Genomic DNA, 23,922 nt, shown 5'->3' on the forward strand with positions numbered 1-23,922 from the left:
CGGGGGTCACACGGTCCTCGCCTCTTGGTGGTGGGTTAAGAGTATTCATCGTCTATGTTTTTTTTTTTTTTTTTGTCAAATTTTAAAGGATTAGTTTGTATTGAATATTTTTATCCATCCAAACGTGACTAGCTTTCAATAAAAGCTCTTTGACCGAAGCTTCTTTGCCACGATGCAGTACTTTCAAAGGCAAAGCATTCCAAAATTTACCCTTGAAAAACTAGCGGCAACAGCTTGATTTGCTCTGGATCAAGCAGTTGAAGAAAGGTCTCTTGCACAAATAAAGCCGTTGTGGTCTTTTCTTTTCATTTGTGGAGAGATGTGGCTCAGCTTATCCTCCAGTGCACGTTTTCATCTGAAGAAGGGGGCTAAAAATATACTGATCTTTGGCCAGATCAGTACATGTGAATAGACAGAAAATGACATGGCTACCATTGCCAGTAAAAATGATACTATTGGCCATAATCAGATGATGTTTTGAATCAATCGTGAACAGATACCACTTGATCCAATTCACTTGTAGTATTCACAATGCCAGCATATCCAACCATCACACAGACAAAGCAACTCAATCCTCGACATAAACTATGGCTACCTTCAAATGGATTGCAAAATGCTTCAAAAGGATGCTCCTGCTTTTACCCTGATAATCTCACGAACCATCCCTTTGTGCCCTTTGGCCATCGAGGGTGAAGTACTTTTACAAGAGGGTTAAATTAAAAATTGCATGAATAACAGCAATTTTTTAGTACAAAAATGTTGAGAGTTTTAAAAATGCCTCAATGAAGCAACTTCAAGGTTGCACAGCTTCAAGTAGCTTCTCGTACACCTGTCTTGCCGACAAGTCTTCGACCTGGAGGAGCATCAATCATAAGCAGATCTTGTAACAATCAATTGCAGGAGCAGAACCAAGGAAGGCAAAGGGTAATGTATTCTTCAAATTCAAATTAAAGAAGCAGGTAGGCAGGGGCCAAAGCTTAATCCAAACAAGACTCTTCTACTTCATTCTCTAATAAGTTAACTCCGACTGCTCGACGTTACAGAAGGCATTTTCTTGTTGACATCCTTAAGAACCACGCACTAGAGGAGTCCAACTTACAACATATGGCCTGGAACAATTCTGCATGTGAATTCGTTGAACATGCTGGAGAATTCCCATGAGAATACAAGCCACCCACGTCTCATTAGATTCATGCGAACCAATAAAAAAGGGATCAAGTAAAAACTAAACGCGAATTTGACATTTCAAGGAAAACTAAAAAATGAAACAGGTGCTTACAGTACCAATACTAATACTATCCTTGAGTAATTCCCAATTTTAATAACACCACCAGATGGGCTTCCTAATGCTCCATAGATTTATTTCAAAACATGCATCAACATACTCCAACACATTCCCAAGCATTCGCAAATGAATCTATACTAACCACAAGGAGCTTCGATTTGTTGTTCCACCCCCGCTGTAGTGTCATCTGGCTAAGCCTCAGACCCAACACCTACGTACAGATATCAGACATGCATGTTTAGTTTGAGACTTGAGCAAGACAAATGACATTATCTCAATTGCAAGAACTGGAACATTAAATTGCTACTTTTGCCATGAACTCCAATAGTTCATTGTTAGCTTCTCCCCGGGCTGCAGGTGCAGCAATTGTTACTCGAACATCATCAGCATTCACTCCTGAATTACAAGTAAAGGAAAATATGGCTGAAGAGGTTAGATGTTTCATTGCACAATTGATACACTAAAGTTCTCAACCACCAATTGAAGGGCCACAATAAGACCAAAATTAACAAGAATTACATGGAATTCAAGAAACCAGCACAGATGACAGAGTCACAATATCGTGACTCAAAGGTGCGAATTGCAGATTAAATTCAAGGAAGTAATGAGATAAGCCACCTACAACGTGGAACGTTCAAAAGTAGCAATGTCCCAGTATGGAGTGACATTTTGAGCATTTGAAAAGGTAATCAAAACATTCTCAAAGTGTTGACAGCGATTCACTTAAAACATGCAGTTTGTGCAGTTAGATTACTTGTAATTGCAGAGCGTTGTGCCCCAGCTTCCACTTCTATAGCCACTTGAACAAGTCCTCCCTCTAACCGTGATATGCAGGGGGGAACGGGAGCATCCTAAAACAGCAACCAAGACAAAGTAAGGAATCTTCGACAACAGACACTTAAATAGGTATCAAAATGAAAGATGCCCAAGAAAGTGGAAGGAATGCTCTATGCGCCAGCCAGAACTCTTGCTGTCGAATACTTTCCTATTTGCATTGGAAATCCACTCTTACAATACAGCATTATAAATCTGAGCCAGCCAGAAGTACACCATAGGAAATTATGATCGAAGTCCAATGGTACCTGGGGATTTGTTTCCGCAGCAACAGTACTCAGTGCCCCATCTACAATATAAATGAGTGAAGCAGTTTCCAGATCTTCCTCAGCTCGGTAGCAGACGAACAGGCCGCAACCTATACAGTTCATGCGAAATTGCTTCTCTAGCTTACCCTCACCCCTGGATTAAGATGAAAAATTCAGAAAAACCATGCAATCGGAAGCAACAACGCACCATCAGTGCTCAGAATTTATTCACTCTGCCTCACTCCAGGCACGACCAACTCAACTTCGTGAATCGCTTGTTAGAAGAAGACATAGTCATTCGGCTCTACCAACTATTTCCTACCGCTTCGGAAGAGAGAGACAGAGAATCGATACAAAGGCGCCAAAAAACTTGGCAAACATTGGCATAATCATCTAGCACTACGGAACAGATTCAGAACAAGCCATTGGGAAAAAAGACAGCGTGAAAAAATAAGCCCTTGAACACCATTTACTTCAAATTATCCCCTAGATGGCAGCTTATCACCTGAATTGAACATAAGTTAGCAAATGAATTGCTCTCTCGTTTCTCCCACAAATATGCCCATGAGGGTCGTAAGGGAAAGCGTAGATTAGGGGATTCACCGTTTCAAGAGAATCTTGCCAGCCTCTTGTACATTCAGTCGAGCAAGATGCTTCGTCTTGTCCAACACACATGCCCGGTCCGTCTTCCTCTTCGGTGTTTTCTGCAACTGGGTATCTTTCAACGGATGTAATTCAGTTCCACGAGAAGATTCAAAGCACAGGCAGTACCAAATCAAGCGCACAGAGAGAGAGAGAGAGAGAGAGAGAGAACCAGTGATGAGGACGTGAGAGCTGCAGTGCTTGCAGTAGTAAACAAAGAGATCGGAGTCGGGACCGTCAGGAGCTGCGTCTTCGCTCGAGTACGTGTGTGTCGTCCTCTTCGGCATCTCTCTCTCTCTCTCTCGCTCTCCCTCCCACACCCACACAGAAAAACGCAGAACCTCCTCGCTTCGGTTTTCGGATTTTCAGAAAGCTACCGCTCGGACCCCAGGAGAAAAAACAATTGCAGCCGATTTTGGCCAACTCCAATTTGCTCGATTCGTGTGATGAGTTTTTCTATATATCTTCTCCTTTCACGCACGATGAAGGACTCCATATATGGACAAGAAAAAAGTACTCTATATAGTTTGTGCAATTGGACTCCAATTTCATCACCTAACGTTTAACTCCCATCACAAATTTGACATCATATAATTGTCAATGTGGCAAAAATTATCACATGGAGCACGTATAACTTTTTTTTTTTTTCCATAAAAGAGAAAAGTATAAATAAAGGGCCGTGACATGCGGTGTCTACGATAATGGGCCTCTCTGGTCACCACCTCGACCAAGCCCATAGCATGAGCCAGGGTCGACGACCCTTGTCGAAAACTAGCGCAGGCTGGTGTGGGTCAGTATCTCTATCGTTCACGACTCTTGATGGTGAAGGGGGCAATGCCCCCCCCTTTTTTATGTCAACAATTGTGAAAGTCATTGGTATCACCGTGTGAAATTTTTTTTTTTTTTTTGGGGAAACTGGAAGACTTTCTGAACCTCAATTTTTTGACTTCTATGTTTCCTTTCGCAAACTAAAATTTAGAGACAAAATTGGAGGAGGGGCCCCCGACTATATTCCGCTATTGCGAGCAAGACACAATTAAATTCTCTAATCCTAAATCCCGTTAAGTGCAGTTTCTCGAATGTAAAGAAATAAGAAACACATTAAACACCAACATAGCGCCAACATAAAAAAAAAAAAAATCAACTTCGGCGTTGGTCTCAATTATATTCAATTTCTTTTTGTCTCAAGGAAAATCTCCAACATTTATTTTTTTCCCAATTCTACAGACATAATATTAAAAAAACCTCCACTTTTACTTTTGTATCAATTCTATTGGTCTAATATCCAAAAAAGATCCCAACTTTAGTATATGTCCTCCAATTTTTTTTTGTCTCATAAAAAAATCTCCAATTTTTACTTTTGTCCCAATTCTATCACCGTTAGCCTTCCGTTCATAATCACCGTTAGTTAATCCTACGTGGGATTTCCATGTCGTTAATGAATTACATATCAGCAAAGTTATATGAAAAAATCTCTCAACTTCTCTTTTGTTGTCTGCTTCCTCTACAAATTGTCGGGAGATATAGAGCCACTCAAGAAAGCGTGTTTCGAATTCTCTTTGGCACTTCATAGCCCAAAGAATGGCTAGATGTGGATATTTGATTATTTGTACGGCGATATCAAATATCGTCATTCATAAAATCCATTGTTTCCTAATTTCGAAGATTCATTGCCAAGTTCAACGAGAAAATTCAAGTCACATAGGTTTAACTAACGGTGATTATGGATGGAAGACCGACGAAGATAGATTGGGGCAAAAGTAAAAATTGGGGATTTTTATGAGACAATTTTTTTCTTGTATAATTGGGACATATGCTAAAGTTGGGGTTATTTGGGGAATTAGGCCTGTAGAATTAGAACAAAAGTAAAAGTTGCTTTTTTTTATAAGACAAAAAAATGTTTTGGATATAAATTGGGACAGATACTAAAGTTGTGATTTTTTTTTTGTGTTAAGCCGGTAAAATTGAAACACAAGTAAAAGCCGAGGATTTTTTATGAGACCAAAAAAAGTTTTGGGTATAATTGTGACATAGGCTAAAGTTGGGGTTTTTTTAGTATTAAGTATGGAAAATTGGACCAAAAGTAAGAATTGGGGTTTTTTATGAGACAAAAAAAATTTAAATATAATTGGAATATATGCTAAAGTTGGAGGTTGTTTTGGATATTACGCCCACCAACATATAAATAAACACAAGTAGAACAATATTATCACTAATTAAAAATAGTTGATATTCATAAAAAGCGTCTAATGAGCGTTAATGTCATCGTAAAGATGTAGTAAATTTATAGATGAAAACTATTTTTTTGTCAAAATAAATAACAATTCATTCACTTTCTTGAAATATAAGAGAGAAACATCGCAATTCAAGTGCAAACTAAGACAAACCCTAAGTAACTTTAAAACAAAATAAGCTCTAGATAATAAGAGAAATCATCGGAACAAGGCATGGGACACAAACTCAAAGAGCAAATCGGTGACTTTTTCACGCTAAAATCAACAACTGATCACTAAATTCATCTTTAGTAATAAGCATACATCGAGATCTCTATCTATTGCCACGGCTTTGCCTTTCGACGATACACGCCGAAAATAAGCTCTAGATAATAAGAGAAATCATCAGAACAAGACATAGGACACATACTCAAAGAGCAAATCTGTGACTTCTTTCACGCTAAAATCAACAGCCGATCACTAAATCCGTCTTTAGTAATAGGCACACATCGAGATCTCCATCTGTTGCTACGGCTTTGCCTTTCGACGATACACGCCGAAAATAAGCTCTAGATAATAAGAGAAATCATCGGAACAAGACATGGGACACATACTCAAAGAGCAAATCCGTGACTTCTTTCACGCTAAAATCAACAGGTGATCACTAAATTCGTCTTTAGTAATAAGCACACATCGAGATCTCTATATGTTATTACGGCTTTGCCTTTTGGCGATACATGCCTAGGTTTGGTGTCCTCAGCACACTGCCAAGCAAAGTAAAAAGGTTTTTTTTTTTTTTTGGTTGGATAGAGTAAAAAAATTGAATGAGCCCAGATTTAACATATGTGAGAACGAAATTGAGCTCCTTCTTCGAAATTCAATTTCTCGTTGAGCTATGATCATCTTCTTTTGTGACAGCATGATGCCATGAGTATGCACAATTTCAGTAAATTGCTGAAGGAGTTTTGCATGAGAATGTTCATCATGGGAAAACAGGAGAATATCATCAATGTAGATCCGGGCATTAGCAAGGATAGGTTGGAAAATTTTGCACATAGCCTTCTGGAATAGGGGCGGAGCAGTTTTAAGTCCAAAGGGAAGGACTCTCCATTGGAAGTGCTGGTTAGGGATGCAGAAACTAGTTTTGAATCTGTCTGAGGGATGAATTCCTAATTGCCAGAAGCCCGCCTTAAGATCGAATTTGGAATAGATCTTGGCTCGAGCAAGGCTGGAGAACAAAGAGTTCTTATGGGGCAATGGGAATTTGTCATCTTGGATGAACAGATTGAGAGGCTGGTAATTTATGACTAACCGTAGCTTTCCACGATTTTGCTCTGCTCTTTTGTTGACATAGAAGGCCTCACATGCCCAAGGGGAGTCAGAGGGCTCAATGAGTCCTTGAGAAAGAAGTCGAGCACATTCTGCTTGTGCTTGAGCAAGGTGATCCGGGTTCATACCCGAATGACTTGCCTTGGTGGGATTGATTTCTCCATTTTTCTTGAAGGGAATTTTGACAAAAAAGTCAGAATTTTGCCAAAGAGGGTTGGAGCAAATCTGGGCAAACCGCTGGTGAGATTCTGAACAATGAGAAAGGAGAGATTGATAAATGGGATCAAGGATTTACGGTTGGATGAGAAAGAGTCTCTAGATTTCAACAAACTCTTGGAACTTCTTTTGAAACTTTAACCCCTTAGGGTTTATCTTGAGTTGTGGGAGCTTAGAAAGAATATCCCAACCGATGATGAGATCCTTGTCATGAGATGGACATCCAAGGATTTGGGTGGTGATTTCACAACCAGGGAGAATATGAATGGTGAGGGGTTTACTACGCAGTTTGGTAGTAAAAGTTTCTCCCGAGGCTGCTTGGAAATATCCGGTATATGGTGTCCAGTATTCTTCCGGAAGGATTTTGGTATCTAGCGGGGATGCAGCTGCGCCAGTATCAATGAGGGCAATGACTTGGATGGATTTGGTGTTGTCTGGAAGATGGAGCCGGATTGGAAAATGTGGGGGATGGAATGTTGGGGAGTGGATTCGAAAGAATCAAGCAAGAGGAAAGAAGGAGAGAATATCTCCCGGGGCCGAGTCCGAATCAGAAGAGTAAGTTTCGATGGCACACAAAGTGTTTGGAGACGGTTCTTCCGATCCCTTCCACTGGAACCGGAATTCTTCGGACGGATGCCGGTGACAAGCACCGGGCCGCTATCCTCCTTGAAGAAATTAAAGGTAAGCGAAGAATCTGTGCATACAAAAGTGGAAAGTTTTCGACAGCAGAAATGCATTATCACTCCACTTTCAAAGAAATTCTTGCAGTAAAAAATGGAATCAAAAAATTTGAATTTCATCTCATTGGTCATCATTTTTTAGTCGAAATGGACATGTCCTCTTTTCCCTAGATGCTCAAATTCAAGCAAAAGCAAGTTCCTCATCCTCAACTCTTGCGTTGGGCGGAATGGTTTTCTAAATACTCTTTCGATTCAACCCGGAATATGCGTGAACACCGGTGGCCATCACACCAGTACCCACCCGATATCCCTCCACTCCTCAAACAGAATTCCCTCTCTGATAATTTTCACTGATTATTTTGGAATTACCATTATGTCATCTTTAAAGATTATGGTGGATTATTCCTCAAACCAGGTCTCAATTGTGATTATCCGTTCATACATCCATTAAGATGGTCTGATGGCACACAAAGTGTTTGGAGACGGTTCTTCTTCAATGGAGAAGGTGGATTCAACGTCTTCATCACCGAGAGAGATCCCAGTGTTTTGAGAGATCTTCCGGATCATGTAACTGCCCTGTTTTTTTGCTTGGGGGCATTTCTTTGCAAAATGACCTTTCTTGTTGCAAATATAACATCCGTCGGACTTGGGTTTCTTGCGGTGCTTTGCGTAACGACCGCGTGATTTCTTTCTGAGGAATTTCCACTTGCTTCTGCGAGGCTTCGCAAATGAAAACTTCTTGAAATGAACTTTCTTCTTGTGACCCGAGCAAGACGGATCATTACGGTCTCTGGTGCATTTGATCTTCCATTCTGGCCTTTCACAGTTCTTGTCATACTTGCGGTTTTCTTTTAAGAACTGGTCGAACTGTCTTTTTCTTCTGCATTTTTCTTCAATGACAATATGAACAGCTTGCTGTATTTCTCCGAGTGTGGATTCAAGGAGAGGCCTTTGAAGATGTTTATCAACTTCATCCGGAGGAAGCCAAGTAAGAGTTTGCTTCTAATGAGTTTCTAAAACACTCCTCTTTTCTCTTCGAGCGGATACTTCTGTGCTAAAATGTCTCTACTTCTCTATTACAATGGTTGGTTCAGTATGCTCTCCACTTGCCACAAATCCCGTAATCATCCGGAAAGTTTATTAGATCTAGTATTGGGTTAAAGCACGTGTAGAGTCCGGCGGGGCCTCTCTCCACTTGTTGATTAACTTCGCAAGTGAGTGCTGGATCTATCCAATATTTGATCGGGATAAATCTATGGTGGTAATGGATAGTGGATCCTGTGGATCAGAAATCGATGTCTTAAAGGATTAGTTCCAAGAGCAAGATCCGGAAACTAACAGGCGGTCCCTTGAGTGGCCAGTGAGCCTGTGTGGGATAGCATAATTGTTTCGGATTGAGTTCTTGCTTCCGCTCCTTTTTGGTATCAGAGCAACGAAACTCGAGAAAAACTAAACCCTCAAAACATACATACAAAATATCCCAAATCTAGACTAGATTGGGATAGAAATATCCCCGAAACGGGAGAGAGAAGCTTCCAAATCTAGAGTAAATTGGAAGAGGAAACTCCAAAAGAGGAAAGCAAAAAAAGGAAATAGAAATGGCTCCTTATTCCTTTTGTTCAAATCAAATTGCTCTAGAGACCTAAAATCAAGACTGGCCATATCGTTCATGCATAAAAAAAAAAAATAAATTAAAGAAAAGATCAAAATTTGAATAATGAATTAGTAGACGAAAAAATTACCCTATTGTTTCAAATGTCATAGATGAAGATGTGTAAGGACCTAAAACATTACCAGGTCAATTAGGATCAGGATAGTCAAAACTAAAGTTTAAAAAAGAGGATATTTAAACGAAATCCATACGAATTTTACCTAATATAATTCCCACCATATCATTTCTTAGCATAAAAAGTCAATTTATAGTGAAGTATTTTATTTCAAAAAATAAAAATAAAAATCCCCAATTATTTCTTGATTGCAAATCAGATTTTTGAGAATGGTTAGGGTCACCCATCTGATCTAAAATCCCAGTTGAGTGAAAGTCATTGAAATTCCTTATTCCCTCGGCGTAGAAGACTGTATCGGTTAATTCAATTGGTAGACCTGTGTCGGTTAATTCAATAGGTAGACCCTAAGACATCGAAAGAATTCAACATAATGATTAGAAAATAATTTGGAAACACCATACCGTGCAATGTAGATTCTCTCGCGCGCCAACCATATCAAGTGATCTGGGATTGTTTTCTTCTAGAAAAAAGTTTAGATTCATTAATTTAGCAAACTATTGAAAACCTGAAAAAAAAAATTACGAGAAAATTACATCGCCTTTATTAAAATTATTATTAATGCAGAAATTCTTGAGCTTTAAACTAGAGTGTATTGAATCTAATTCTACTACAGACAATAATAACAATGTATTTTTAAGGCGACATAGATAAATATACCATTGTAGATGCTATTTGGTGGGGTTTTCCAATTGGACTCTTCTCTTGATCGATTGGGTCTCTTTCCTTGGATTGGATCCTTTATGTGGATGCTTTGAGCATTATCTTGATAGAAATTGATTGGTTGCTCTTTAGCTCGATTGAGGTATGCACTCTGAATCTTTTTATTTGCTTACTTGAATACTTCAAAACAAATTTGAAGTGCTATTTGGATTTTGAACCTTCTTGTACATTCTGGATAGCTTGATTAAATAAGTGATCATACCATTCATTTGGATTGTTAAACTTGACACTCTTAGATATGGATTTTGGAAGGTACGGACTTTTGAAATCCTTCCTCCATTGAGACCTAATGTAATTCTCATTTACCCCAATACAATGAAAAGCACATAATGCATGGCTACAAAGATAGCCTTTAAAAGCAAACCTCCTACAGATGGCAGTGAACTTCACTTCTCGTGTGCTACGATACACAACCTCGAAATTCAAAAGTTCTGGTAATATTCACCTTGATGCTCTTTTGCTCCAAAAGTTGTGCTACTCCATGTATGTGCACTTGAGTTACCTCGAAGCATGTAGCAGCTTTTAACTGCAACTTGAAACATTTTAAAGAGACCATGAGTTGTGGAGGAGAGTTGCTTCTCATAATAGCACTTGGTTGAGTTCCAATTGTCGGGAATAAAATCGCTTCTTGTTTATTCTTGTCTTTCAATGCAAGCTCATATTTAGAGACAAAATCACTCGAACATGTTTGTTTATACGCATATCCATAAAAGTTATATTCATACTGTCACTTCTTTGAGGAGTGCTTTTTTATTTTTATTTTTTGGTCGGATGTTATATTTCATTCTTATCTTAAGATAGATAGGTTCAAAACAAAGCAAATCTCAAACAACAAAGCATAACCTGTTGTGATAAGCACACTCTCAATATCAAAATAAAATGAACGACGGCCGATCATCGAATCTCGTTTCGCATCAATGATGAGCGCACACCGTAATTTCCTTTTCGGAAAGCTACGACTTGCCTAGTGGGCGGTGCGCACATAGTTTAAGCATCCTTAACACTATAACAGTACAGAGACAAAAAAAAACAAGTTGAGAGGAAATCTAGATCTAGATCGAGAGAGATGAGTATAGAATGGCCTCTAAGGAACTCCTAAATCTAAATCTACCCCGTGAGACAAGTGCTCTAGATTTCAAGAAGAATGTCTTTTTGATTAGCATTGAACACTGTTATTTGGTAAGCAAGGACTTGTAGATTCCTTGATGGACAACTGGATGATTTAAGTACTCTTACTTTAAGTTCTATCACGAATCGGTGAATGCATTGAGATGTTTCCCGCGTTGGTTCTCTCAAGATATTCAAACAAAAAGGAACGCACTTATCGTAGGATCTAGCTTTACAACATTACAAAGGAGCACACGTGCATAGTCAGTGCAACAATTAAATGCATACTCATGCCGCTCGCCAACCAAAAAGAGGGGCGATGCTAGTTCTTTTTCAAAAGATTGAAGAAGAAAGGCTAGATTAGAGATCTCGAATCGGCTCCTTTGTGAGCAAAGGAATTACAAATTCAATGTCAGCCGCATGTGATTGCTATTAACAGAGAACCCTCTCATTTCACGACACGAGAGCTATTGACATTTTTGAAATTTTTGTTCATCTTTCAATAATCAAAATTTTCGTTATGTCCCTAATAATCGGTTTAGACATTATTCTGAATCGAGAGTAGATTTTAATGTTATAAAGAAACAAATGTGTTGTTTTTCAATTTTTTTTAAACAATTTGCTATTCATTTTGACGATATAGCTTATGAAAGATACAATGGAGTACAAAAATTATTACAAACATGAGTAGCTGGCATCTAGACAAGACAACCATTGTTAGTGAAAATGATATTAAACAGATACTTAGTTTAAGACTTTTGTGCAAGACAAAATGGCATTTTCTCAATTGCAAGAATTCAAATAGTAGTAAGTTTTATCAACACCTTACAGAAAAACTAATGGACTCTTATCACTTAATAAATATGAGGATAAGGTTACCCACTTGTTTTGCTGCTGTGGTCTACACACCTTTTCCGAGTTAAGAAGAGTTTAAAAAGAGTATCATTCCAGGAATCTTATTAAAAGCTAAACCGGTTTAATTCAAACGTTAGAGAAGACTCGGGGGGCACAAATGACACAACGTCAGACAAAAGGAAACTGCCGCGAAGGAGCAGTTTTTGTCCGACCGTTCAACCACTCGTTGTTTATGTTTGAGACATTCGAACTGAGTAGGATCTTCAACCAACGGAGGCTCCTCTGTTTTGACTTTTGTCCTCTTTGTCTGTCTTTGCCCTCGGAAAAGTCTGTCTGTCTCTCTCCTTTTTAGTCTCTACCCAACGGCTGAGAACGCTGAAATAGCCGTTGCTGCGCCAGTCTCGTTTTTCTCCCTTCACCTTTTTGTTAAAAGGCCCCGTCAACCTTGATTTTGTTCTCGTTCTTGAACAGTAATCACCACCATTAACGGAACAGAGTAGGGAGACACTTTCTGTCTGATGGCTAAGGCCGCCTTCTCCCTCGTTTTCCTGCTCTTGTCCTTCACTTCCGGATCAGGTTTGGCATTCATGTCTCTCACTTGGCCTTCATTTCTGCTACTATCGAGCGTTCCTTTCTTTTTGTTCTGTTCTGTTCTGTTCTGTCTCTCTGGGAAGTCCCAATCCCGACCCCACCCATGACCGCTGGGCCTGCCTAAGCTCCTAGTATCTCAGTTGCTATAAACTACATTCTTTCTTTCGAAGCTAGAGAGAGCTTGTCAGTGAATTCAGCTAATTCCAAACAGGAATTGGAAGATTTTTTTTTTGTTGTTGTTGCCATACAGCTAATATTTTCACATTGTCTGCTGTTTATCTCTCAGGGTTACCTGTATCTGTTGTCAATGCGCAGGTAATCCACTTCATTTGCAGTACTCAATATAGCCAAATGCATTCGAGCAGGAAATTCTGAAATATTAGACCCTGACTTTAAGGGAGGAGGCAAGAGAAGATAACTAGGTGTCTGTCGAAATTGCAGAAAACGTGGTGTGTGGCCAAGCCATCATCAGACCAAGCAACTCTACTGGCGAACATAAACTACGCCTGCTCCCAAGTGGACTGCAAGATCCTCCAAAAGGGATGCCCGTGCTTCGACCCCGATAATCTCATGAACCATGCCTCCGTCGCCATGAACCTCTACTATCAATCCCATGGAAGGAGCCACTGGAGCTGCGATTTCCGAAACTCGGGCCTCGTCGTCATCTCTGATCCGAGTAAGAAATGAAGTCACTTTTCATGTATTCTTTGGCCTATCCTCAAGCATAAAAAGATTTTAGCAAGCATCTGCATCTCTTACCTTTTTTTATTGAATGATAGATGATTTGCTCATGGTTGTACATTGTTTCGCAGGCTACAGCAATTGCATCTACGCATAGCGTGAATCGGAAGTCGTGTTTGTACTAGTAGGAGGACTAGATTTTCGAAGAAGGAATGTCGTAGTAGAGAGTAGATGTCATATTCTTGAGACAAGTCTGAGATGAATTCTTGTGCCTCGGGTCATGTTTGATCACTGTTCTGATATTAATGACATTGTAGAGGAGGATGCCTTCTTTCTTTCCCCATAAGCAGTGGACTAGCGACGTACTCTAGCCATTAATACTTATCTAATTTAAGAAATATGAATTGCATTTTGAAAAATCGTATCTACGTTCAAGCCTACCAATTCATTAGTATGTAAGAGATATCAACTGAATTTGAATATATATGAAACGCATTCTTCTTTTTAATATTGAAGATAAGGTGTCGATTGAACTTGCATGACTATCAAGAAAATCCACTCGAAATATGCCGAATTGCCAAACATCAATCTCCAGGGATCCTCGCTGGCCAAAAACAGAAAGCAAAGGAAGGAAGGGAAAAAAAATGAAAAGAAAAACAAAAAAATTATTTAAAAAAATATTATTGAAAAATTGGCCACATCAGCTTTGACCGACCAAATGGACTAAATTGGCACAAATGCAAAAGGTTTATGAGTCAATTGGCAAAGAAAAATAATAATTTTAAGACCGAATTGATACAATTGTAATAGGTTTACGATTGTTATGGCACGAGCCCACCCTGGTCTGCTGCTCACATTTCTTATTGCAAGGTTCCATCAGAATCAATCATTAATGATCCTAGGTTATTACATTAGGGAGAGAACAACAATGCATAAATGGCAAAAAGGGTGTCCTTTCATTAATTCAATGCACGTTTTTGTCTACACTACGTGACCCTGAGCTGTGACTTTTAGTTTGCCTTATGCAAGATGACCTCAACACCATGCTATGGATGGAGGTGATCACAATGAAAGGAGCACGCTTATAAGATGGTGAGAGCTTGAATGCAAATTGTTGTAGCATCATGGCGCAGACCATCTTCACTTGTATCTTAGCGAAGTTCTGGCTCGACACATAGACGAGATCTCATCCTGATGGGAAAAAGGAGACTTGGTTCTTGGTGGCCTTGGATACTCCCTCGGCGAACCTCTCTCTGGCTTGAACTCCTTGGCATTCTAGCCCCAAAGTCTTTTATCATGGTGACGAGGGGAGTCGGCATTGAGAGCTCGACTCTCGGGGGCATGGTCAGCTTCCCTACTTTTCTTTCCTTGTCAAGCTTCCATGCCAGCTTCATTCCTGACGGATATAGCCTCAGGACCTTATTGACCATGACAAACGTGCCCTCAAAATTGGGGATGTGTATTCGGTCTGATTTGGAACAAAATTACAAAAAAATATAAGGATGCCAAAAATAAAGACAAGCTTCTTGATCATGATAAATGTGCCCTCAATATGGAGTGCATTCCCTTCGATTTTGGGCTTGTTGACTATGACCCGAAATGGAAATAAAATGACAGTAAAAGACAAGATACCCAAAATAAAGAAAAGTTTCTTTACCATGAGAAATTTGCCTCCAAAAGAAAGGATGCGCATCCGGTCTGGTTATAGTAAGAGAAGGGAAAAGTACACTAAAAGTGCCATAACTTTTGTACAGCGTTCACTTGAGTGCCATAACTTTCAAAACGTTCACTTAAGTGTCATAACTTTCAAAAATCGTTTATTAGAGTGCCATGTTGATGTGGACGCCGGAAAAGTTGACGTGGCTCATCGAAAATATGACGTGGCACATCGGAAAGCTGACGTGGTATGCCGGAAAAGTTGCTGTAGCACTCAAGTGAACGATTTTGCTCCGACGTGGCACTCAAGTGAACGATTTTTGAAAGTTATGGCACTTAAGTGAACGTTTTGAAAGTTATGACACTCAATAGGACGCCGTACATAAGTTATGGCACTCATAGTATACTTACCCCGTAAGAGAACGACAAATTTACCGAAAAGAAGACCAGATTTTCGAAGAAGGAATGTTCTATTAGAGAATGAACATTATATTCTTTAGACAAGTTTGAGATGTATTCTTGCGATTCGGATCATCTTTAATCGGTGTTCTGAGATTGATGACACTATAGTGTAGAGGATATGGCTTCTTTCTTTCCCAAAAGCAGTAGACTATGCCTGCTACTCTCTGGTGGACTGCAAGATTTGTGCTTTATGCTGGTAATCTCATGAACCATGCCTTCGTCGCTCATAAATTTCTACTATCAATCATATGGAAGAAACTACAGGAACTGCGATTTCCAGAACTCGGGCCTTCCGATCCGAGTAAGAAATGAAGTCTCTTTTCAATCCTTCTTTGGTCTATCCTCAAGCATAAAAAGATTTTAGCACTTATTTGCGTTTCTTACTTTCTTTTACTGGTTGATGGATGATGTGCTAGGGGTTGTATATTGCTTTGCTGGCTACATCTTGTGTTTCAGATCATATTTTGATCACTGTTATGATATTAATGACATTGTAGATGAGAATGCATTCTTTCTTTCCCACAAGCAGTAGTCTAGAGACCAACTTTAGCCATTACTGCTTTTCTAATATCTAAAATATAAGATCGATAGTGAAGTATCGCGTTAAACTGAAAGCTACCAATTAATATGTTCATAAGAGATATCAAGTGAATTAGAACATCTATTGGCCACACTAGCTAACGGTCCATCGCTGCACAAGGTAGATAACCATAACCATACGCATATAAAGCAACAGGAATGGGTTGCCAATCCTTAAGGTTTTATTTGTAAAATCTCTATTTCTTGAATATTGAAGTCGAAAGATGTACGAACTAGTCCATTGATCCTACATCTTTTTTTTTTTAATGTCTACCGCATATTAATTTGTATAAGTTGATCACAATTACAATGAAATGCAATTTATGAAGATTAATTTGCTGTTTGTTATTTTATAAGCAAAGGAATCCTGCCTAATTCACTAATTCGTGGAAAATACTTCACTTTTGTATTTCAAAAATGTTTCAAGAGATATATTTGAAGTAGATGGAGTTTGATAGAATAATCATTGATCATACTTTTCAATATGAGTATTGAGTCTGAAGTGAAATTTGTGATTGTTAGCAAAACATTGATTTTTAGATCTAATTTGATCTTCATAGATTTTTCCAGCTAGTTTCTTATAAGCCCATGCTATGGAATTCTCCATTATTGTCCCTCTTTCGCTGGTTAATTTTAATATGATGCCAATGTTATTCGTCTAGTACCATAATAGACCCCCTCTTTTTTGTTATAGTTGCAATTTCTTTGTCCTGTAGTTTGATTGGACATCTTGAATTTCTTAAATTGGTTTTCATTAGAAATTGATGCATGGAAAAATCCAACTTGAGTAGACCAAAATGCTTTCCATCACAATATTTTGCACTTGTTCTATTGATAAATTAGATCACATTTATGGACGGTTGTTGTTCTTCTTTCTGGACTTCTTGCAACCTGGTCACCCCTACATCCACAACTACTGTACATGCTATCTCCCTTCTGCCCGAGATCTGCTGGCTCGCTTCTCTGGACCTTACTCTTTTGCTGGTGCCTGCTGGATCCATGACCGGTGCTTGATGCTGCCTCCTTATGCTACTGTCACCGTTGCTGGGCGTTTGGGTTCATCTTGTACTTTCATTTCTGTTGTTTTTTTTCGGCTGCATGTTTAGCCTCTTTGTTACTTCTTTTGGTTGGCCTTCCCTTGGGTGCACGCGTCCTAGACGCTGCTATGTATTTTGCAACCGGTTCACCGTTGAACCCTCTTTGGCACTCATGGTGCCACTCATGGTTCATGGTTTTTGTGCCCGATTTTTTCTACTTGTACCTAGCTTTTTGAAAAGTTCAATACACACTTACCTTACCAAAAAAAAAAAAAAAATTAGATCACATTTGGTGTATCACTTTATTAATTCAATGCATGATTTCTTCTCCACTACATGTCACCTAGATCTGTAACATTTAATCTGCGTTGTGCAAGATGATAAGAGCACCATCTTGTGGCTGGAAGGTGAAGATAGTGAAAGGAGCATGCATATAAGACTGAATATGATAAAATATGAAATCTAGGGATTTTGCTATATCCCATCCATTATTTTGTTAATCATAATAATAAAGCTAGATATGTTCATATCCTATCACGTCCATTGTTTGGCATGAGCGGTTTATCAATGTGAATGAACTTGAAAATGCTCAAATGGAGATAATAAGAATCTCTCATAGTTCACGCAAAATAAATCACAAATGCACAAACGAAGATAGCCTCAATCAATAAACCCATGATTATTGTACAATTTACATCTTAAATAGCAAAGGAGCTCATTTTAACATTCCACAGTCACAGGTTCGACTTTGACAAGAAACATAAACAAGCTACAATAACATCGATGAGAAAAATCAGTCAACAAATGCCAAATTTAGAAAGAGAGAAAATATGATCATTCATTTTCGCGATTCCTATTATCTAGCCTACTTTAGTTTTATGTACTTATTTTTTCATTGTTGTCCTTCTCTTTTTTTTTATTTTTTTATTCCTTTCCATCGTCCCTTAGTAAACTTTATTGAATAATAACTTTTATATTGTTGATATAGGAAATTTTATCCAATTTTATTCACCTCCCCACATAAGATATTTTTATCCGAGCTATATTTCGAACTTCGGAATGCAATCAAAACCCTTGCGATCAATTTGAAAGGGCCTATACATCTCCATTCTCTCTATTGAGTTCCGCATTTCCCTCATTTCTTGTGCTGTCCCAATGGGGGCTTTCTCTCAATCAATCTCGCGCGAGGGCTCAATTTCGTCTGCCCTAGATGAAGGTTTCATTTTCCTCGGGCCAGCCTCCGGGTTTACTTGTCCCTTTTTCATGTTTCATTTCAGGGAAACTTCCTTAAATCCAACAACATTTTAGCTTTGTTCATCGTTGTGCTGTGAAATTTTAAGCTCATACTCCGGATTCCTCCATTGTTGCCCCCTCTTTTGCTGCCAATTTGAAACTAATGGAATTGTTATCCGTTTTGTACCATAAAAGACCCTTTTTAATAGTTGCAATACCCTTGTCCCGTTTTTCATTAGAGATCTAGAATTTCCGGGACTGGTTTTTGATTAAAAATTGACACCTAAAAAATTCAGCTTGAGTAAGCCAAACTTGTTTCCATCTCTATAATGTCTATGGATATATCAAATCACGATCTTCTGTGCAAGATTCCATCACAATCAATCACTAATGATCCTAGGTTATTATATTAGGGAGGGAAGACAACAATGCATTAACTTGGAAAAATGTATACTGTTTCCTTATTTCAAATGCACGTTTTTTGTCTACACCATATGTCACCATGACATGTAACTTTCTAGTTTGCCTTGTGCAAGATGACCTGAGCACCATATTGTGGCTGGAGGGTGATGAATTCCCAAGGGGCATGCGCATAAGATGGAGAGAGCTCAAACGTGAATTGCTGAAGTATCATGGCGAGTGCCATCTTTGCCTCTATCATTGAGAAGTTCATGCCGATGCATATACGAGGGCCCCATCCGAATGGGAAAAAAGATACTTGGTTCTTGGTGGCCTTGGACACTCCCTCGGCGAACCTCTCGGGCTTGAACTCCTCGGCATCCTCGCCCCACAATTCTTTATCATGGTGTATAAAGAGAATCGGCATTGAGAGACGGACTCCCGGGGGTATGGTCAGCTTCCCTAGTTTTATTTCCTTCTGAACCTTCCGTTCTAGTAAGGTCGCGGGTGGGTATAGCCTCAGCACCTCATTCAAGATCATCGTCACCTGATCACAACAAATCCATAGAAGTTGTCATATGGTAGAGAAGTGTATGTAAAAGCATTTTCATGATTATGATGCCCTAGAAAGGGCAGGAGGACACCTTTAGTGCTAATATTTGTGTACGGTGCTCACTTTGGTGTCAATATTTTTTTTTCGGATCACTTAAGTGCTAATTTTTTTGAAAAATGATTATATAAGTGCCAACTCGGGTGAAGTCGCCGGAATTTTTCTCCGTTGGCACTAAAGTGATCATTTTTTTCTCCAATTTAGCACTAAAGTGATTGTTTTTTGATCACTTAAATGCCAATTTTTTTGAAAAATAATTATTTAAGTGCAAACTCTGGTGAGGTCACCGGAATTTCTTGCCGTTGGCACTGAAATGATCATTTTTCTGCCATGTGGCACTTAAGTGATAAAAAAAAAATATTGATACCAAAGTGAGTGCCGTACACAATTATCGACACTTGAGGTGTCTTTTGCCCCCTAGAAAGATTACTACAATGAGATCAAGGGACGATCCTCTCATCTAACATCAATTTCCACGAAGAGAATGGATAATATTGTAATTATGAGTGCCAACTCTGAACAAAAGAGGAAGAGAGCATTGAACTTACAATCTTGAGGTGGCTTAACCCGTCAAAGTCAGGTTTTCTCCTTCCAAAGGTTTGGAGGATCTCTTCCCTGGCTCGCGCTTGCCAATCTGGGTGCACACTCAACAAGACCATGGTCCATACTAGTAAAACCGAAGTGGTCTCTTGTCCGGCGAAGTAGAAAAGCTTGCACTCCTCAATTACATCGCGAAGGCTCATCCCGATGTTATCCTTCATGTTTGACTCTAGCAATAGCCCCAACAGATCAGTACCAGCAGCTTCCCCTGCCCTTATTGCTTTCTCTCTTCTACGGACGATGTCGGTGAGTAGAGCCTGCACTTCTTTATCTATGCTCTTCATCCTCCTATTCATCTTAGTTGGCACAAACCCGCGGAATATTAGATCAAATAGTTGTATTTCTTGTAATGTCATGGTTTTAAGCCAGAAGCTCATTTACATTCAGTTAGTTTATAGATGATGAGAGATTTACCTCCAGTCGGGGATGTAGAGCGATCGAAGGGCTTTACTTGTGAACATGGTTTGTTCCCGCTGAAGTTCAAAGATCCTTTTGCCTTCTTCAAAGCTACTACCAAATGCTGTCCGAGAGATCACGTCACGGGTCAAATTTTGAAGGTCGATCCACACATCGACCTCACATGATCTCTCATCCGATACCAACTCATCCCATCCGTCTATCATTTCAGTACAACTTGAATAAAAAGCAGGCAACATAAGCTGCAAGAACAACCGGCCAATGCAAGTGAGGAGTGAAAAGAAAATTCCTGAGGCAGCAATGTGAGTGGTTCCATTTATTTGAGCATCGTATAGTTTTAGGTACCTTCAACTTCTCCATGTGGAATGCTGGATTGATAATCTTCCGATGCCGAGCCCATTTCTCGCCCTCGTGGGTCGCGAGTCCATCGACGAGCAGCTTAATTAGGGGAGTGGAGGCTGGCTTGATATAGTCGTATATCTTGGAGAAGATCTCCTTCAGCTGTTCAGGGTTTGTTATGTTCACTCTCGGTGTTTGGCCCATCCACATGAATGAGTCTTTGCCTGCAATGCATCCAGCAAAATAAGAGGCACATTGCCAAAAGAACTATTTTCAGTTATGTTCTTAGCTACTCTCCAGGAGCGCATGCAATTGGGAGATTTAATTCATATTAGGAGGGGAAAAGATGGTTATGATGATTACCAAGCAGCTTTTTCTACACCAAAATAGAACATTGTACCTATGCTAGTTGTCTAGACTCCAAACGTTGGGATTTGGTAAAATCAAGGATCTTATATGTTTTCTTACCAAGAATTTCATGGTTTGTTCTTGCTTCGAGCCCCATCAGCTGGCATTTTCTTATTCAAATGCAACTTCAATGGTAGTTGTTTTTCTTTAGGGAATAACTAGCTTGATTGTCGATCTTGTCAGTTATTTCTAACCACACAGATCTCTCAATCAATGAGTGCTTTATGCAAAATATACGGTGATGATGTGTGGATCTATATTTTAGATTATACCGTCCCCTCACAGTATTGTCAGAAAGCATTTCATTTTTTTTTAGGAGCAGTGAGCATCATTCCAATCATTTTGAACGTGTTTCAGTGATTGATGGATTCAATGCCCATGTCATTGAATTGCCAGTGGGGGTGCAAAAGGGTTAAAAAGGGCAGAGAGGCTTTGAGACACAAAATACACAAGCCATGAATGGTGGCGGGACATCAGAAAAACTCAAACCATGAAGACTAGATCGGGTGGGAGAAATCCATCCAAGAACTCGTTCCTCATTATCATCCCCATGATTTTTGGTCTCACTCAATTGTGGTTTGTGAGTAACTTGGCATATTGCGCTTCTACGTACATTAACTGTGTATGGGCTTTGGTTTGGATAGGGACTAGTCTCTGCCCTAAGACAATAACTTTAATCCCTCAATACGTGTTACCGACTTGGTTGACATCCATGAATCTGCAATCAGGATCACTTTGAAATTCTAGGGTGATCGGCTGACGTCGATATACGTCAAGTCAGTTACATGGTCGAGCATCTATACATATCGATCATCCACCGACGTACATCAAAAGTCAAAAGTAAGTTCAAATGTTTTGAAACTCGTCAAAGACAGCATCGACCCAAAAAAATGAGCTTTAATGGAGAAGAAGACAAAGAAGTGCTATGCATAGACATGCAGTGAAGACGCGTATACCATGGATTTGGAAGGATCGATGCAAGAACGGCAGGAGGCGAGGCTTGATGTCATCGGAGATAGCGATGGGCTTGGACGTGGCTTCTGTGAGCATACGCTCGTTCTCATTGAGGTCTCCAAACAGGAACGCATAGGGTTCACCGGAGAGGCCTTGCTGCCTCAGGAGCCTCTCTAGCCTCTTTGGCCTCAGCCACACCCAATTCACCACCCTCCACGCCCATGTCACAAGGACGGCCAGAACCGCCACTAGCGCAATTGACTGTGTTGATACCTCCATCTTTTCTTCCTTCTGTGCGTGAATCTATTTGTCTGTATGTTGATAGGTTGATAATGTTGGGCAAGGTGTCGTGTTTATATAGCCACAGCCCATCCACAGCCGTATGTGTTGGCCTAGAAACTTCTCGAAGGCTACCCAAGATGGATAAAAAAATGAAAGTAAAAAGAGAAGGATACCCGATAAAGAGCAAATGAAAAAGGGCTACAGCTATTTCCCTATATGATTAAATCCACTCAAGTTTTATAAAAAAGACAAAATTGCTCTCTATCATTAAATTAAAATTTAATTACTTTCCTTTTTATTATTTTTCTTATATCTATGTAGGATATACCTACCATAATTCATATGTTCCATTTTTGTTTATTCAAGATTTTTCTTGTATATTAAAGGTAATATTTTTTATGTAAGATATTGCTTCCATAAAAATTTATTTCGTCGAAAAGAGAAATTTCCAAGAAATCTAGTTCTTTTTTACATTGTCGACCAAATTTATGTATATATTATTAAGTAGATGAAATTTAATTAAGTCATGACATTGCATAAAGTAAGATCATTTTGAAAAAACAAAATTGAATATCCTCTATGAACTATTTACGCAAAAAAAAATCAAAATGTTTCATCGTGCATAATATTTTTAGTGTATTTCTAGATATTCTTCTAACATCTCACATACTTTGAATAAAAGTATCTTGCCAATATAGTGAGAAAAAAATAATTTTTTTATATAGTAGATAAAGAGATTTAACATATATTTTAAACTATTGAAATTAATAAAAATTTCACCAACAAAGTGAGCTTTTGAGATAAGAGGGACAAAAAATAGAGAAGTATGACGAAGAAGATACTTTTCGATTTTGTACTATACCAAAGAATATCTTTTTTGTTTACTATTAAGGAGATAATTTTACATGAAGCATGTAAAATGTTATAGGAACATCTGAAATGCAAATTTCTTTAATATGCTAAGAAGCAAAACATATAAAATGCTTAATTAAGGTAGTTATTCTATACAGAAAAAGAAAACATAGAAAAAAGGAGGGACGTGATATTTCCAATCCCAAAATGGCTCATCCACTCTCTAGAGAATTAAAAGAACCGAATTACCTAAATGGTGGGTCCCACTGGCCTCCACCCTTGACTTCTTCATCTCCTTCTTTCTTCTGACGTGTCTTTGTCTCAATCTCCCATCATTCTCTTCTCCAAGAAAAAGATCCTTCCCATGAAATCCACTTTATAGCTGGAACAAAAAAAAAAAAAAAAATTCACTTTGTAGGCTCAGTCTCTGATCTCATCAGTCATTTGCTAAGACTTCTAGTCTTGAGTTCAGGAGGTCCAAGTCTAATCACGTGGTACTTGTGATGGTAAAAGCAGAGCAAGCAGAGCAAGAAAACAACACACGCACAGCAACCATTAAATTCAGAAAAGTCCAACCAGTTCCTTCAACGATGCTTCGAAGAAGCACAAGAAGAAGAAGTAAACCCCGAGTCTTTCATGTGGTAAAATTGCTGAGAGCCTCTCATTCGATGATTCTTGTTTGAAGGGGCTTTTGTAGGATGGGTTGCATAAGTACTTGAATTTGGTGAAGCCCCTGTACATGGGTATCTCCAAGATACAGCGACAATGCAAAGTTCCCACCGTCGATCCTGTTGCACGGAAACAAGCAATCGTACAATAAAAATAGATAGCAAGAAAATAAATTGGACACCAGATGTACGTGATTCGGTCGTAGAGACCTACGTACACGGGGAGAGCAGCAACGAG

The 23,922-nt window shown here is 39.1% G+C and overlaps 3 protein-coding genes across 5 annotated transcripts; 1 reads left to right on the forward strand and 2 right to left on the reverse strand.

The window, feature by feature from the left end:
• Positions 1 to 609: 609 nt before the first annotated feature.
• On the reverse strand, positions 610 to 3,439 carry LOC115756458 (UPF0235 protein At5g63440). The gene is made up of 7 exons (XM_030696248.2): positions 3,182 to 3,439; positions 2,971 to 3,085; positions 2,368 to 2,521; positions 2,040 to 2,136; positions 1,593 to 1,681; positions 1,428 to 1,496; positions 610 to 853 (listed from the first exon to the last, which is right to left on the reverse strand). Exons 1-7 carry the CDS (start codon positions 3,294 to 3,296, stop codon positions 794 to 796), a joined length of 699 nt encoding a protein of 232 aa, XP_030552108.1. The 5' UTR covers positions 3,297 to 3,439; the 3' UTR covers positions 610 to 793.
• Positions 3,440 to 3,442: 3 nt separating this feature from the next.
• On the reverse strand, positions 3,443 to 22,166 carry LOC115756466 (cytochrome P450 72A397-like). 2 transcript variants are annotated; one of them, XM_048275211.1, is made up of 7 exons: positions 21,885 to 22,166; positions 20,527 to 20,744; positions 20,180 to 20,423; positions 19,713 to 20,077; positions 18,666 to 19,101; positions 11,527 to 11,530; positions 3,443 to 3,452 (listed from the first exon to the last, which is right to left on the reverse strand). In XM_048275211.1, the coding sequence occupies exons 1-5, from the start codon at positions 22,159 to 22,161 to the stop codon at positions 18,673 to 18,675; spliced, it is 1,533 nt and encodes a 510-aa protein (XP_048131168.1). In that variant the 5' UTR covers positions 22,162 to 22,166; the 3' UTR covers positions 3,443 to 3,452; positions 11,527 to 11,530; positions 18,666 to 18,672. The 2 variants fall into 2 exon arrangements, with proteins under 2 accessions (XP_048131168.1, XP_048131167.1); XM_048275210.1 differs by lacking the exons at positions 3,443 to 3,452; positions 11,527 to 11,530 and having other exon boundaries at positions 18,440 to 19,101; positions 19,713 to 20,073; positions 20,176 to 20,423.
• Positions 12,303 to 13,701, forward strand: LOC115756485 (major pollen allergen Ole e 10-like). 2 transcript variants are annotated; one of them, XM_030696290.2, is made up of 4 exons: positions 12,303 to 12,492; positions 12,794 to 12,820; positions 12,944 to 13,183; positions 13,320 to 13,701. In XM_030696290.2, exons 1-4 carry the CDS (start codon positions 12,435 to 12,437, stop codon positions 13,343 to 13,345), a joined length of 351 nt encoding a protein of 116 aa, XP_030552150.1. In that variant the 5' UTR covers positions 12,303 to 12,434; the 3' UTR covers positions 13,346 to 13,701. The 2 variants fall into 2 exon arrangements, with proteins under 2 accessions (XP_030552150.1, XP_030552151.1); XM_030696291.2 differs by having other exon boundaries at positions 12,313 to 12,492; positions 12,794 to 12,822; positions 12,949 to 13,183.
• Positions 22,167 to 23,922: the final 1,756 nt, after the last annotated feature.

This window comes from Rhodamnia argentea, chromosome 2 (assembly GCF_020921035.1).
Source record: "Rhodamnia argentea isolate NSW1041297 chromosome 2, ASM2092103v1, whole genome shotgun sequence".
Classification (NCBI taxonomy): domain Eukaryota; kingdom Viridiplantae; phylum Streptophyta; class Magnoliopsida; order Myrtales; family Myrtaceae; genus Rhodamnia; species Rhodamnia argentea.

Bases quoted from the DNA above. Each gene is read 5' to 3' on its own strand.
- LOC115756485 (XM_030696290.2), top strand. From the start codon at position 12,435: ATGGCTAAGGCCGCCTTCTCCCTCGTTTTCCTGCTCTTGTCCTTCACT. The intron at 12,821-12,943 runs AGGTAATCCACT...GTCTGTCGAAAT, and splicing joins TGTATCTGTTGTCAATGCGC to TGCAGAAAACGTGGTGTGTG. The intron at 13,184-13,319 runs GTAAGAAATGAA...ATTGTTTCGCAG, and splicing joins CGTCGTCATCTCTGATCCGA to GCTACAGCAATTGCATCTAC.
- LOC115756458 (XM_030696248.2), bottom strand. From the start codon at position 3,296: ATGCCGAAGAGGACGACACACACGTACTCGAGCGAAGACGCAGCTCCT. The intron at 2,522-2,970 runs GTGAATCCCCTA...ATCTTAATCCAG, and splicing joins GGCAAGATTCTCTTGAAACG to GGGTGAGGGTAAGCTAGAGA. The intron at 2,137-2,367 runs GTACCATTGGAC...TTGCTGTTTTAG, and splicing joins CTGCGGAAACAAATCCCCAG to GATGCTCCCGTTCCCCCCTG.
- LOC115756466 (XM_048275211.1), bottom strand. From the start codon at position 22,161: ATGGAGGTATCAACACAGTCAATTGCGCTAGTGGCGGTTCTGGCCGTC. The intron at 20,078-20,179 runs GGTAAATCTCTC...TAATATTCCGCG, and splicing joins GCTCTACATCCCCGACTGGA to GGTTTGTGCCAACTAAGATG. The intron at 19,102-19,712 runs GTAAGTTCAATG...TGTTGTGATCAG, and splicing joins GGTTAAGCCACCTCAAGATT to GTGACGATGATCTTGAATGA.